Genomic DNA, 13,614 nt, shown 5'->3' with positions numbered 1-13,614 from the left:
TCAAGGGTTCATGAGGCGGGGAGCTGGGAGGGAGGGGAAAAATGAGCTGATACCAAGGGCTCAAGTAGAAAGCAAATGTTTTGAGAATGATGATGGCAACGAATGTACAAATGTGCTTGACACAATGGATGTATGTATGGATTGCGATAAGAATTTTTCGTGCCCCCAATAAAATGATTTTTTAAAATATTTGTCGTATAATTTATGTAAGAAAATATTAGCCATTTTAACTATTTTTAAGTGTACAGTTAGGTGACATTAATTGCATTTACCTTGCCTCCCAAGCATCATTATCCATTTCCAAATATTTTCCTCTCCCCAAACAGAAACTTCTGAGGACACTGGAGGCTCAGTGGTAGAATTCCCAGACCCGGGTTTGAAGTCTGGCCATGGCTCCTCAGTGTGCAGCCAGCACCCATCTGTCAGTGGAGGCGTTCGTGTTGCTAAAATGCTGCACCATCAGTAGCAGACAAAATCCCTGGACCCCTCAGCTGTCCCTCTTGGCTCTCCCTCCCTCCTCCCTAGAACAGTGATCTTGAGTGTCTCCAACCAACCAGAGAAGCCAGCCTTCCAAAGTCAGACCCAATAACAATGATAATCTACGTGAAACATTTCAGGGAAATATGTGTAATCATTTTACATCAATGCTCAACTCAGAATATACTTTAAAAGTGGAAACTGATCCATAATGACTGCTTCTGAAAAATGGCTCCTCTGGTTTGACAGGTAGACACAATGTCTGAAACCAGGACTGACCCTCACAGCTGGGATATAGCGTGTCAATGTCTGCCTTCCTCCCACTGGTGGATTGCCCAGTGAGCGAGGCAAGCACAGGCTTACTTGTGTTTATTTCCGAATCTATAGTGAACAATCTCACATTTTCCACCACATCAAACATTGGGCTTCTAGGTCTGGCTGGCATCTGTTGCCCTCCTGACCCCAGGATACCTGTTGACAGGATCAAAGCCTCCTTCAAAGTAGACTCTGCCCAGGGCCAGCCTTCCTTGAGCTGACGTACTATTCAGGAGTGGGAAGTCTCACACTTTCACCACATCCCCACCCTCTGCTTTCTTTGTGGTGGTGACCACGGGAGCGAATCGAACACATCAGAAATACAAACACCGTCTACATAATAGGGCAGCTACTTTTCTCTGGGGGGGAAATAAATCTTTCACTACCAAAGCAAAATGTCCTTTAAGGAACTGTGGTGTTTACTGGGAAAGTTCTCTGAGAGATCTACAGGCCTTTGAAATGTCCTATCTCATTAGCAGCCTGATGATAGCATGAAAAACGGTTTTTTTTTATCAGAGAGGAACAAAATGTTAATGACTACTAGATATATAATTTAGCTCATCCTCTTAGGAGCCCTGGTGGTATACTGGTTCTGCATTGGACTGTGATCCACATGGTCAGCAGTTCAAACCACTGGCAGCCCTCTGGGAGAAAGACTGGGTTTTCTACTCCCATCAATCGTCGCAGTCTCCGAATCCCCCCGGGAGTCAGCATTGGCTCCCTGGCCGTCAGTTTGGGTTTTGGTTTTCTACCTAACTTAATTTGTTCTTGATCTCAATTTTGCAACATAAATCTTTCCTCAGCAACCCCCAGGAGGAGCCCCTGGTGGCACAAGGGTTAAGCGCTCAGCTGCTAACTAGAAAGTTGGCAGTTCAAAGCACACTCAGAGACGCTGCCAGATAACTAGTTTGGTGATCAACAGGGCTTCCTGGTTTGTAAATAGTGGCTAGACATATGGCATTGCTCTGGGGAGTAAAAATAAAGAAAAGTAGTTCCCTTAAAATCACTGCACACAATGATTTGCTGGTATCAAGGGTTCAATAGCAGATAGACAGACAGGCAGGCAGACAGGCAGACATATAGCTGCTGCCGAACTGGCTCTTACACATAGCAACCCTAGGCCTGCGTCAATCTCAGGCCACCAGCAGGTTTGAGTAGACCATTGCCACTCCTTTGCCCATTCATCTCACCCCCTACTGCCCCAGATATGATGTCCTTCAACAATCGATCCCCCGGTGACCCTTCCAAAGTCAGTCAGTTGGACAATTGTGAGCCGTAGGGTTTTATTGGCTGGTTTTCAGAAGCAGACTGCCAGGGCTTTCTTCTTAGTCCGTCTTAGTCTGGAAGCTCCACTGAAACTTGTCTACCATGGGTGACCCTGCTGGAATTTGTCATACAAGGGGCACAGCTTCCAACATGACAGCAACATTCAAGCCACCTCCACGGAGAGACTGGGAGACAGATGGTGGAAGTGCTCAGTAAATGTAACTGTTTCCCTGTTTCCCGGAAAGTAAGACATCCCCGGAAAATAAGACCTACTCACAGTTTTGTCTCTTGCTGAAATATAAGGCACCCCCGAAAATAAGACCTCCCCGAAAATAAGCCCCCCCCCCAGCTACCGTAACTCTGGACTCTGGACTGTAGCGGCGGGCACCGCCACGCAGCTCACTGTTGGCTGCAACGCAGCCAGAGCAGACAGGAAGTGCGAGGTCTCATTTAATAAAACAATAAATGTGTACCGTATTCTTCCTCATGGAAACATAAGACATCCCCTGAAAATAAGACCTAGCGCGTCTTTGGGAGCAAAAATTAATATAAGACACTGTCTTACTTTCGGGGAAACAGGGTAGGCAAGATCAAGTCTATTCCAAAATAAGAACCCCATGTGACAGGAGTGGAACTTCTCCCTGGGGTTCCCTCGGCTGTACTCTTTCTGGGAGCACATCGCCAGCTCTTTTGTCCTGTGGAACAGCTGGGGGGCGGAAACCGCCCTCCTTCTGGTTAACAGCCATGCCCGTAACCATTACCCCGCCAGGGTTCCTCCAAGAAAGGTTTGCTGATAAAAAATCATCACAATTGTGAGGCTGGCACAGGGCCAGGCGCTGTTTCATTCTGTGATACAGAGGGTGACTACGAGTCAGAAGCGACCCCATGGCACCTAACGAAACAACAATACAACGATAAGAACCCATCCCTGCACGTACAGCCTGGATTTGGGTTCGTCAGATAATGGCTCCGATGCCAGAGTTGGCTTGGGAAGCAGCAGAGGGGAGCCAAGTCACACCTGTAGGCCATGGGGGCTCCGTTCCAAGGGGAAGCAGAGAAGGCCCCACCCATCAACAGCGGAAGCATCCATCTTTGCATCTGAGGGTAAAGAAGACAGGCCCCTGGCTCAGTGTTTTGAAGCAAAGCTTCATCCTGTGGCCAGATGAGTCGGCTGCACGCTCTGTTATGAAAGGAGCAGATTAAGAGAAAGACAACTCGAGACGTGGTAAAAGCATAGGATGGTTTACAAATCTTTTCATCTTAAACGGCTCCGTGCAAAGAACAGCTCCTTCAGCACCTTGGAGAACGGCAACGATGCCCTACTTCGCTGTGGGAATTAGATGCATAAGCACTTGACACAGCTGGTGGATGGCGCATGCCTCCCGTGACTGGAAGCCATTGTGGTTGTGATTGTCATCATTGTTGGGACTGTGTGCACAGCTGACGCTGTAGAAAATGCCGGAGGGTGTGGGGATATGTGGCTAGCACAGCGCCACAGTGCCCGCCCACTGAAAATGAGCCCAGTCTCCGGGAGTCCATTTGGATGTGCTGTCCTAGTAGAGCTGGTCTCCATGAGGTTCCAAAGGCTGATTTTTCGGAAGGTGATTGCCAGGCCTTGCTTCCGAGGTGCCTGAGCCCAGGAACTGCATGTCCCGCTGGGGGCTCCACCACACCGGACAGAACAGAAGCCTGAGGTTTCCAATGGCTGCTTGCCTGGGCCTTGGCACAGGCAGGGCCAAGTCTCTGAAGGGAGCCCTGAGGTGCCACAGTGTCTGCTGGCAAAGCCAGCCCAACACTTGGTGGCTGGCCTTTTATAAAACCCAGGTTATTGATGCGAATCTGGTTCCACCTCGGTGGATCCTTCCCGAAGTCAAGTGAGCCTCCCCTTCCTTCTCCCCGCACTCCCCAGTGGGTCTCCACCGCAGAAGAGCCCCTGTTCTCGGCAGGCAGGCAGGCGCCAGGCCTGCCCCCTCTCTCTGTCCTCGGAACAACGCTGGCGCCCCTGGCTGGACCACTGTTCCCTCCTCCTCATCCTGGGCTTGTGATCGAAACACATCAAGGATATGCAACCCCTTGTGAGGAAAGCTGCCGTTTCCAGTTAGACCACAATTCTAATTCTCCACGAGGACCCGTGTCTCCTGCTGGGACCATTCACCAGATGGGATTCAGGTGTGTTTTCTGATGGCCCGTTCACGTTCATCGCGGTAAAGGTGAAAACGTAGCCTTTGGTAGCAAAACTGAATCCATGCCACAATTTGAAATTCCAACGTCGGCTGGGCTTTGATGTAAGGTCCTGAGGACCACACACACACACACACACACATCACCCCTCAGGAAGGCATCTAGCACAGCCCTGGGGCCAGATGACAGAGGCATGTCCCTAACCCAGGAAGGAGTCCCTGAGTGGGGCAGAGGGTTGACACGCTGCTAACCAAACAGGTCAAGTCTACCCAGAGGCAGCTCGGAGAAAGGGCAGGGACCTCTTTCCTAACATTCCACTGTGGGAACCCTAGCGCACAGGTCCCCTGGGCCCCCGCAGGACTCCGAGCTGGCTGCTCCACACAGCTGTCCTGACCTTCACCAGAGGGGGCAAGGACATGGAGCCGGCAGCCTCATCCCTCGGAGCGGCAGCTGTTAGACCAGGGCCTGGAACTAGGGCAACTCTCTGCTCCTCTTACCTTGACCACGGTGGTCCCAACTTAGGTACTCAACAAGTAAATCCCTTGACTTCCCACTTCCCTCTCACCACCGAGAGCCAGTTTGAATGGGAGAAGTCTGGTCACCCAAATACGTGGAGCAGAAGTGAGTCAGGCTGACATTGCTCAGGGCTCCCGGATACTGGAAATAGCTACCATTCCTGGTTACTCAGAGTCCCTGAGCGGTGCAAACACTTAACATGCTCAGCTGCTTCCCGGAAGGTTAGCAGTTCGTTTCTCCAGAGAAGTGCTTCCAAAGAAAGCCCTGGAGATCGCCTTGCCTTAAGGAGCAGGCATGGAAAACCCTTCGAAGCCCAGCTCTCCTGTGACGCACATGGACCACCACAAGCCAGAATGGACTCCGTGGTCAAGGTCATGAAGTACTTGCTGGTGCCAGGCACTGTACTAAGCACCTTACAGATACCACATGCCTTCATTTCACAGGTGAGAAAATGAAGGCTCAAGGAAAGTAATGATGTCAAATTCAAACCCAGAGCTGGCTCACTCCCAAATCCTACTATTAACCCTCAAATATAAATGTGCTCCTCGCCAATCAGAGTGCAGTATAGCAATGATGAAATATGCAATTTTCCTCTAGTTCTTAAATGCTCCCCCCCCCAACTACCATGATCCCAATTCTACCTTACATATCCGGCTGGACTGGAGGATGTGCACTGGCACAGATAGGAACTGGAAATACAGGGAACCCAGGACAGATGAACCCCCCAGGACCGGTGGAGAGAGTGGCGATGGCGGGAGGGTGGAGAGAAGGAGAGGGAGAAAGGGGGAACAGAGGACAAGGTCTACATGTGGCCTCCTCCCTGGGGGACGGACAGCGGAGACGTGGGTGAGGGAGACGTGGGATGGGGTAAGATATGATAAAATAATAATAATTTACAAATTATCAAGAGTTCAGGGGGGAGGGAGGGGGGAAAATGAGCTGACACCAAGGGCTCAAGTGGAAAGCGGGTGTTGTGAGAATGATGAAGTCAACATATGTACTAATGTGCTGGACACAAATGATGTATGTATGGATTGTGATGAGTTGTATGAGCCCCTAATAAAATAATTATTTTTTAAAAAGTGCTCCTCGCCTTTTCTCTCCCCTCTTTCCTGGGGCTGGGCAGCCAGTCTCCCACTGGGTGGGGCGGAAGGTCCTGCTTCACAGTGCGAGCTCCCATATGCGACCACGGACTATGCGCACTGTGTCCCTGCACGGCCATCCAGAGACTACTCAAGATCCAAGCAGGGCTAGCTGGGTACCTTTTAACCCTCAATGACAGTGGTGGGGGTGGTTAGTTGCTCTGGCTCATGGTGACCTCAGGTACAACAGAAGAGGTTAAAAAAAAAAGGTCCCGTACCATCTTCACCAGCATCGGTGTGCTTGAAAGTAGATCTTCCCGCTGGATCCAGTTTGGGAGCTCTGCGAAGACCTGTTTGCATGGGTGACTGATGGTATTGGACAGTACAGTGGTATAGCTTCTACCACCAGGGCAACGTGCAAGCCATCACAGTATGGCAAGATGACAGACCAGTGGTGGGTAATGACAGAACCTGGGAATTCTTTCTGGATCTGGAAGGTCCTGCCCTCTGCAGCTCCTACTGAGCATCGTCCCCACCCCCACCCAGCATCCCTAAGACAGAGGTATAGTGAACCCAGAGCAGAGAGAAAGTGTAAAATCTCATAGTTCCCTGCAGTTTCTGCCTGCCTTCCCAAACCCACCCTGACCAAGCTCTCACAGCGCGCCGTGCCTCCAGGTGCGCACCCTGTGACTGAGATGCCCCTCCCAGAGCCACCTGCTCAGGGGCTTACTGGAGCTGTCGCTAACGAAAGGATGCCCTGAGTTAGGTGAGAGGGGCGGGTTTTCAGGCTGGGAGGAGACGGGGTTGTATCCGCACCGCCTCTGTCCTTTAGCAACAAGTGACCTAGTCACTCGTCTCATGTCGCACCATGAGCTCCTGTGGTCCCAGGGGCCCAGCTCCTCTCCCACTGGACTCCTGGGCTGAGAACTCGAGTCCAGAGCTCCGTGCCTCCTTTGAGTTAACTGAACTGAAAAAACCAAACTCATTGCCATAGAATTAATTCCCACTCAAAGAGACCCTGTAGGACAGAGTAGCACTGTGGATTTCTGCGACTACAACTCTTTACGGGGGAGTGGGGGGTAGAAAGTCTCATCTTTCTCTTGTAGAGCAGTTGGCGGTTTCAAACTGGCGGCCTTGTGGTTAGCAGCCCAATGCATAATCTACCCGGCCACCAAAGCTGCTCCTTGAGCTAACCCTTCAGGCTAACCCAACTTGCACAGAGCGCAAGAGGTTGTTGGTATAAAACTCTCTTCAAGACCAAGGGCAATTCACGAGTAGCAGAAACTGAGCAGAGGCCATACAGAAGGAGGAAAGCAAGCCCCCACGCCCACCTGTCCCCTGTCCCACACTGGAGCCAGGAGTGGGCGGGGTGGGAACGGGATCCAGCTCTGGGCAGCTTGACTTCTCAGCGATCCTTGCTAAGTGTACCTGTAACAACCCAGATCCACTCAAGGGCGGACCCTCGCCTCATCCTCACACCCACCAGAAAAGATGGGAACTGGTATCATGCTGCTACCGCTGCCAACCAAGAGGTTCATGGTTCAAGCCCACTAGTTGCTCCGCAGGAGAGCGATGTGGCAGTTGGCTTCCATGGAGATCACAATATGACACCTTCTGGGGCATGCTGCCTCTGTCCTACAGCTCGTGATGAGCTAGAATTGCCCAACAGCACACAGCAACCACATGGATGGAGAAATGGAGCCTCAAAGAGGGTGACTCGTTCATTCCAGGTCAGCATCAGCAAGCAGCCTGGCCCCCAGCCCTGCTCCCCACTGCTGTCTCATAGGCATAGCGTGTGCCAAGGGCAACATACGCCACTCCATCACGCTTTCGACTCTGAAGTGCTTTGTCATTTCATTGTTAGCCTGCAATGTGCATACATTCTTCTTGAATATATATATATATTTAAAGAACTTTAAAAAGAAAGAGACTTTATGTAGGGGTGGTGAGACCAAGGAGAGAGTTAGTTTAGACTCTCAACTTTAGATTCTAAAACTTATTTGGCCTACCATCCCCTATTCAGGGAAAAAAAATTACTCAGCATCCCCCTGGTCTTGCCCATGAAAACTTTTGTATCACAGCCCATAATCCAGGATAGAGGGTAGGCGTCTCCTTTCGTAGCTCCCTGTACAGCTCCAAGCAGTCCTGGTGGCACAGTGGTGACCTGTTGGGCAGCTATCTGCAAGGTCAGCAGCTCCAAACCAGAGCCCCTCGGCAGGAGAAGAACCTGGCTTTCTATTCCCCTAAAGAGTCTCAAAAAAAAAAAAAAAAGTTTAAAAGTTACAGTCTTGGAAACTCACTCGCAGGGGCAGTTCTACTCTGTCCTAGAGGGTCGCTGAGAGTTGAAATCTTCTCTAGTACCACCCCAGCGCTCCCCAGGGGGCAGTATCACCCACTTTGGGAAACACTGGATGAGAGGCTCTAACCTGCCCACCAGATGTGGACCTGGTGAGGGGTGATGGTGTGGTGCACAGCCTGCTGGCCACGGCAGCGGTGAGGGGTACAAGAATGATGGGCTTTGTAATGTTCTGCTTCCACAGGAGACGTGGGAACAAGGGGCAGTTGAACCCAAAATCCAAGCCAGGGGTTGTCAAGCCAACACCGAAGCATGCTGACCCCGTGTGGATCAGAGTAGGGCTGTGCTCCACGACGTTTGCAAGGAAGAGTCTCCTAAGGTACAACACCAGGTCTATCTTCTTAGGCATCTCTGGGAGGACTTGGACTTCCAACCTCTCTGTTAGCATGAGGCTCGCCAACCAATTACATAACCCGTTGTACCACACAGATACTCTGAGAGATGGAGTAGCCCATCAAAAAACCCCAACCCACTGCTATGGAGCCCCTTCCAATCTATAGAGATCCTAGAGAGAATGAGTTCTGGGACTGTAGCTCTTTATGGGAGCAGATAGCCTCATCATTCTCCCTTGGGGCAGTTGGTAGGTTTGAACCTCAGGCCTTGGGGTTAGCAGCCCAAAGCTTACCCAATAATGCCACCAGCGCTCCTTCTAGCTTGGGCAGTTTGGGCAAATGTTTAGGCAGGTTGGAGCAGTGGAGGGAACATAGGTGTGGGTTTCAGGCCCCAGTTCTGCCACTGAGTCAAGGACTTAGGGAAAGTCCCTGCCCCTCTCTGACCTCAGTTTCCTCAACTGTCAAATACGGTTTCACCTCCAACTCTGACATTGTTCCCATCACCCTTCTGAGGCCTCCACGGGAAGACAACCCTCCACTCTCAGGATGGGCTCCTTCACTCAGTGTCTAACTGGGTCACCATTCCCCTCTAGCAAGGCTGGACGAGTCAAGGTGACTTTGCTCAATGCCAAAGTACCTTCACAGACCGGTCATTTCTTTTCTCATGGTTAATTGCTCAAAAGTCTCCTACCTTTCCCCAGGGAACCTATCCCAATAATGCTAAGCTCCCTGTCAGCAGATCTCAAAGAAAGCTTCTAGTTTCTGTTTTATAATTCCCCCCACAACCATCCCTGCAGCTGAAGGAATCGCAGGTAAGGAAATGCCACAAGATTTGCCTTGGGGCTGTTGGACCTACAGGACAGAGGTAATGGGCTCACCTCCTCAGACCACCACCAACTTCAGCCTCCTTTCCAACTCAATCACTAGCACGCCCCTCACCAAAGTACTTGCTCAGGGCACTGGGCCTTTAGCAACGAGCCTCGTTTTCAATCACCATGAACCAGAAAAGCCACATGACTGCTCTTGGCCCAGAGAGTCCGGTGTCAGGCAGACAATATTCACAGAAAGCAAAGAGCCTCCAGAATAAAGCTTCTGGTGGGAGCACCAGCAGTCTCGGGGCTCCCCCCACCTTCTTTCCCCAGCATCTGCGAGGTGCTAATGAACAGCCACATGCTGGAGGCTGGCCAGAGGAAGAGGGTGGTGAGCTTGCAAGAAGACCAGCAATGGGCTGGCCCTGTAGCAGAACTCAGAGGTGGCTGTGTCCAGAGCTGAGCAATCCCCACAACAGCTTTTTAAGTCTGCCTTGAAGTGCCTTACAGTACGCATTCCTGTCTTCCTGCAGAATCCGCTAAAGGCTTCCTCTGGAGTGGAAAGAATGCTCAAGGCCAGGCAGGTAGGTTCCACTCAGCAGCCTGTGGTGATGGGTCAAGCCCAGTGGTGGAGAAGAGCTGGTAACACCCCACCCCCCATCTTTCCCCTTCTCCCTTCCTTTGATGACCCCATTCCCACCTCTGGACAGCCCTCCCACCCACCCTCTGCTAGGCCACTTGGCCCACATGTAACCACACAAGTTGGTTTTAGAAGGAATGGTATGCTGTGCATAATGATAAGGAAATATCCCAGTTTGAGGTTTAGTCTCTGTCAGGCACGTAAATAGAAGCCATCATTGGCCCAGCTGCCATTCCCAGAGAGAGAGAGAGAGAGAGAGAAGATGCTTCTGTCTGTCACCCCAGGTTAATGGGTTACAATATCGTTGACCTCCAGGGGCCACAGGACCACCTGGAAGGAGACATTGACAGCCTCCCCAGCAGCGCTGGGGCTTGCCACCAGTGCACAGGAGGGCACTGGATGGAGACCGGGACCTTTGGGGGTTCGCAGAGTCCTCTGCCTGGGACTTGTCTGTAGAGGGTTGGGTTAAAGGAGAAGCCAGTCTTCAGCTGCCTCAGCTGAACCACCACTGTTTGGGGGGTGCTGAGGACCAGCCCTGAGAAGCCGTAGACCGTTTCCTGCTCAGGCTTGGGTGCAGGGGCTGGTCTGGCTTCGGGGTCAATCCACCCCTCAAAGGCACCTTGGTAGACTGGCTGAACAGGGCAGCTAGGGCTGCTGGGAGAGGAGCCAGGAAAGAGCACCTTTTTGAGTTTGGAAACAAACAAAAGCCACCAGGAGACAGGCGTGCTGAACCAAGCTGGGAGCAGGAGGCCTCTGCAGTGCCAGCCTGCAGCTCAGTGACTGCCAGTGCAGCTCTGAGCAGTTCTGGGGGCACCCTTCCCATCTATGGGGCAGAACCTAAAACTGGCCAGCGGAGCCACTCCTGCAGGCACAGGCAGACACACAGAGGAAGCCTCATTTGCTTCTCCATGGATTCTTGCCTGCTTGGGGCTTCCTTAAAGCTGAGGCACTGCACCTAGGTGGCTAGCTCCCCTGCGCTCCTCTTGACCAGACTGGGCTTAGGGAGCAGGCTGGCTGTCATTGGAATGCTTTGCCTGTCAAGCAAGTGCCTGCTCGCTTGAAGGAATGCCAGGCTGCTGCGCAATGGCCAAGATATGCCTGAGAATGAAGGTGGCCTATAGGAGCATGGCACCCACAGTGTTCTCTGCTCATTAAGTAAATTTTGATGACTCAGCACTTGCCTTGGGTCCGAATGTGCTTACTGTTGACATCCCAGGTAAGGCCCAGAAAGGAGACTATGTGGAACAAAAGCCTTCCAGAAAAACAAAGCAACAACAACCCGCTTTCCAGGCTCTTGATTGAAACCAAGGTTGCCTGCTCTCTGTCTCTGGCCCTCACTTCTCACACCGGCCTGTCCTGTCGCACAAAAGATGGAAGGTACCCTGGGGCAAGAGTTGCTCCGGGTTAACCCTTCCACAGACTCTGCTCCTAACGTGGATGGCTGCTTCTTACACCCAAGATATATCTTCATGGTCTGTGTATGGAAATACATGTTTAGAACCCCCCCCCCTTTTTAAAGTACCTTTTAATCTGTTGGGTGGGACAGTCTCCTCTACAGAACCGTTACTTTCAAGACCCTGCAAAGGCCTGTCAGGCTTGAGAAGGAGGTAAAACTTACCGGACAGCACACGTGCTGGGCCCTAGATGAGCCCCTGAGATCTGTAGCCCCCAGAGAGGCGGCCTGAGCTTCCAGAGGGCTCTCCCTGCCTGGCACAGCCCGCTGTGACTCTCTGTGTAGTGGGCTCAGCTTGTCTGGTTTACCTGCAGTGGCGCTTGGCTGAGCAAAATCCCTAAGTGGCTTTTTATTGGAAATGAAAAGCCAAATGCGAGCTATGTAAAAGAAAGCGAGCCATGGAGAGAAAATTGCCTCTTAAAAGCACATGTCACCTATTTTCGTGTTACTGCTTCTATTACGGCTGAGTTGGCAGAAGGTTTTAAGTGGCAACTTTGGAAGTTCCTGCTGGAACTCCAGGCCTGGCAGTGGTGAATCCGTGGAGAAGCCTCATCTTCCACAGGGAGACCTGGCTTCCATTCCTGGCCCCTGCTGCCTGAGAAGGTTTTGGAGAAGTTCTCAAAAAAAAATTAGTAAATAAAAATCCTACCATGGCAACAGTCTCATCTGTAACGGATTTGGGGGATGGCTCCAGCCTGGGCAGAAGATTGCCCTTTATGTGTGAAATAGTCCTGAGTTAGGGACCAATTGGACAGCAGCTGACAACAAAGGGACCCTACAAAAACCCTGTGATAAGATACTTTGCTTATTTAATTCTCTTTTGGAGGAGAGTGTATTAAAGCAAAGCCACTTCTCGTTTGTCTTCCAGCCCCGCCACACTGTGGAGGAGGTGGGACAGACAGTTCCATGCCCAGTTTGCAGGTATGGAAGGACAGAGTGACAGGGGTGCTGGGTCACCGATCAAATCATATTCTGGACGAATTCATTCCTGGCCAGGACAGTGGGACTGCATGCAACCATCCAGTGTGAGACATCACTGGAAAATATACACAGTCCTTCCCCTAAGCCCTTAACGGCCCTGTCTTCCCCTTCAGCAGCTCCAGTCAATGAACAGGCTACATACATCCAAATTTTGGAAATAAGCAATTCTTAAAGGTATTAAAATGCAAATCAGGAAGACACAACATTTCTTGTCATAGGGAATGGACTAATATAAAGTGACAAAATAATGGGCGTTTGAATACAGGCTCCAAAGTGGCCATCAAATGGAATTCAGAATCCTATTTTATCCCGTACGTCGTACATTCGCTTTGCCAAGCATGACTGCTGGTGAATTCTCATGATCAGACTAAGCCTGGAAGGACAAAAACAATAGTGGAATGAGAGAGGGGAGACATGAAGAGAGGATGAGATCTGATTCTTGAATGAGAGGGACTTAGGCACAAGCTTGGTCCCTCGCCCAGAAAGACCCCAGCTGGGTACCACATGGTGGCCCCCATGACAGGCCTTGGTACCAAGCCTGGCCTGGTCACATGGCCCCAGGGACCTCCAGGAGACTTGATAGCCAGGGCCCCCAGCGGCACTGATCAGCGGGGTTCCCATCAGGAGACAGACCAGAGAGGGTGGAGAACGTGATGAACAGTATCCCCGTGTCCAGCGGAAGTGGTCAAGGGCCAGGCCCGATGGCACAAAATGGTTCTGGCACTGCAGCCGCGGAGGAAAGGAACGCAACTTCTGAAGATGCGATCTTTTATTGCAGGGCAGATGCAGGGTGGCTCGGAGGCCCCCCAGCTGTGCCCTCTGACCCTTCTCTCCAGCCACTGCCTCTCCGCCAGGCAGTGCCTCTTCACCGAATGATTCCCAGCCGGTCAGGACTGTGCTGTGCTGTGCTCTGCTGGTGCTGCTGGGTCCCCGAAGGGCATTGACCTGAAGGCACCAATGGAGAGGTGGTGCCAGCCGCTCAGCTCAGCATCCACAGCACAGCCTGGCACGGCAGTCTCCAGTGGTGAGTCAGGCCACGGCAGCTCTGAGATGGTTTCATTATACATTGACGCCAAGCCTTCCTCCTCCTCTCATCAAGGGGAGGGACTTGCTGCCTGGCAGGAGACAGGCAAGTTCCTGTGGTTATGTGAGTGCCTGGGTACCTACACACACACACACACACACACACACACACACACACACACA

The 13,614-nt window shown here is 51.6% G+C and overlaps 1 protein-coding gene across 1 annotated transcript in view; it reads right to left on the bottom strand.

Annotated features, from left to right (window-relative positions):
- The window catches only part of SIAH3 (siah E3 ubiquitin protein ligase family member 3), an 83,692-nt gene that overhangs the window by 69,278 nt on the left and 800 nt on the right, over nucleotides 1–13,614 (bottom strand). The window contains exon 2 of the mRNA XM_004714095.2: nucleotides 996–1,017. Within this exon, the coding sequence (XP_004714152.1) occupies nucleotides 996–1,017 (22 nt within the window). The remainder of the gene's footprint in view (nucleotides 1–995; nucleotides 1,018–13,614) is intronic.

The sequence above is a fragment of the Echinops telfairi genome, unplaced genomic scaffold (assembly GCF_000313985.2).
Source record: "Echinops telfairi isolate 266 unplaced genomic scaffold, ASM31398v2 ScPeMD7_24;HRSCAF=84, whole genome shotgun sequence".
NCBI lineage: Eukaryota > Metazoa > Chordata > Mammalia > Afrosoricida > Tenrecidae > Echinops > Echinops telfairi.
This window is presented reverse-complemented; position numbering and strand designations above follow the sequence as displayed.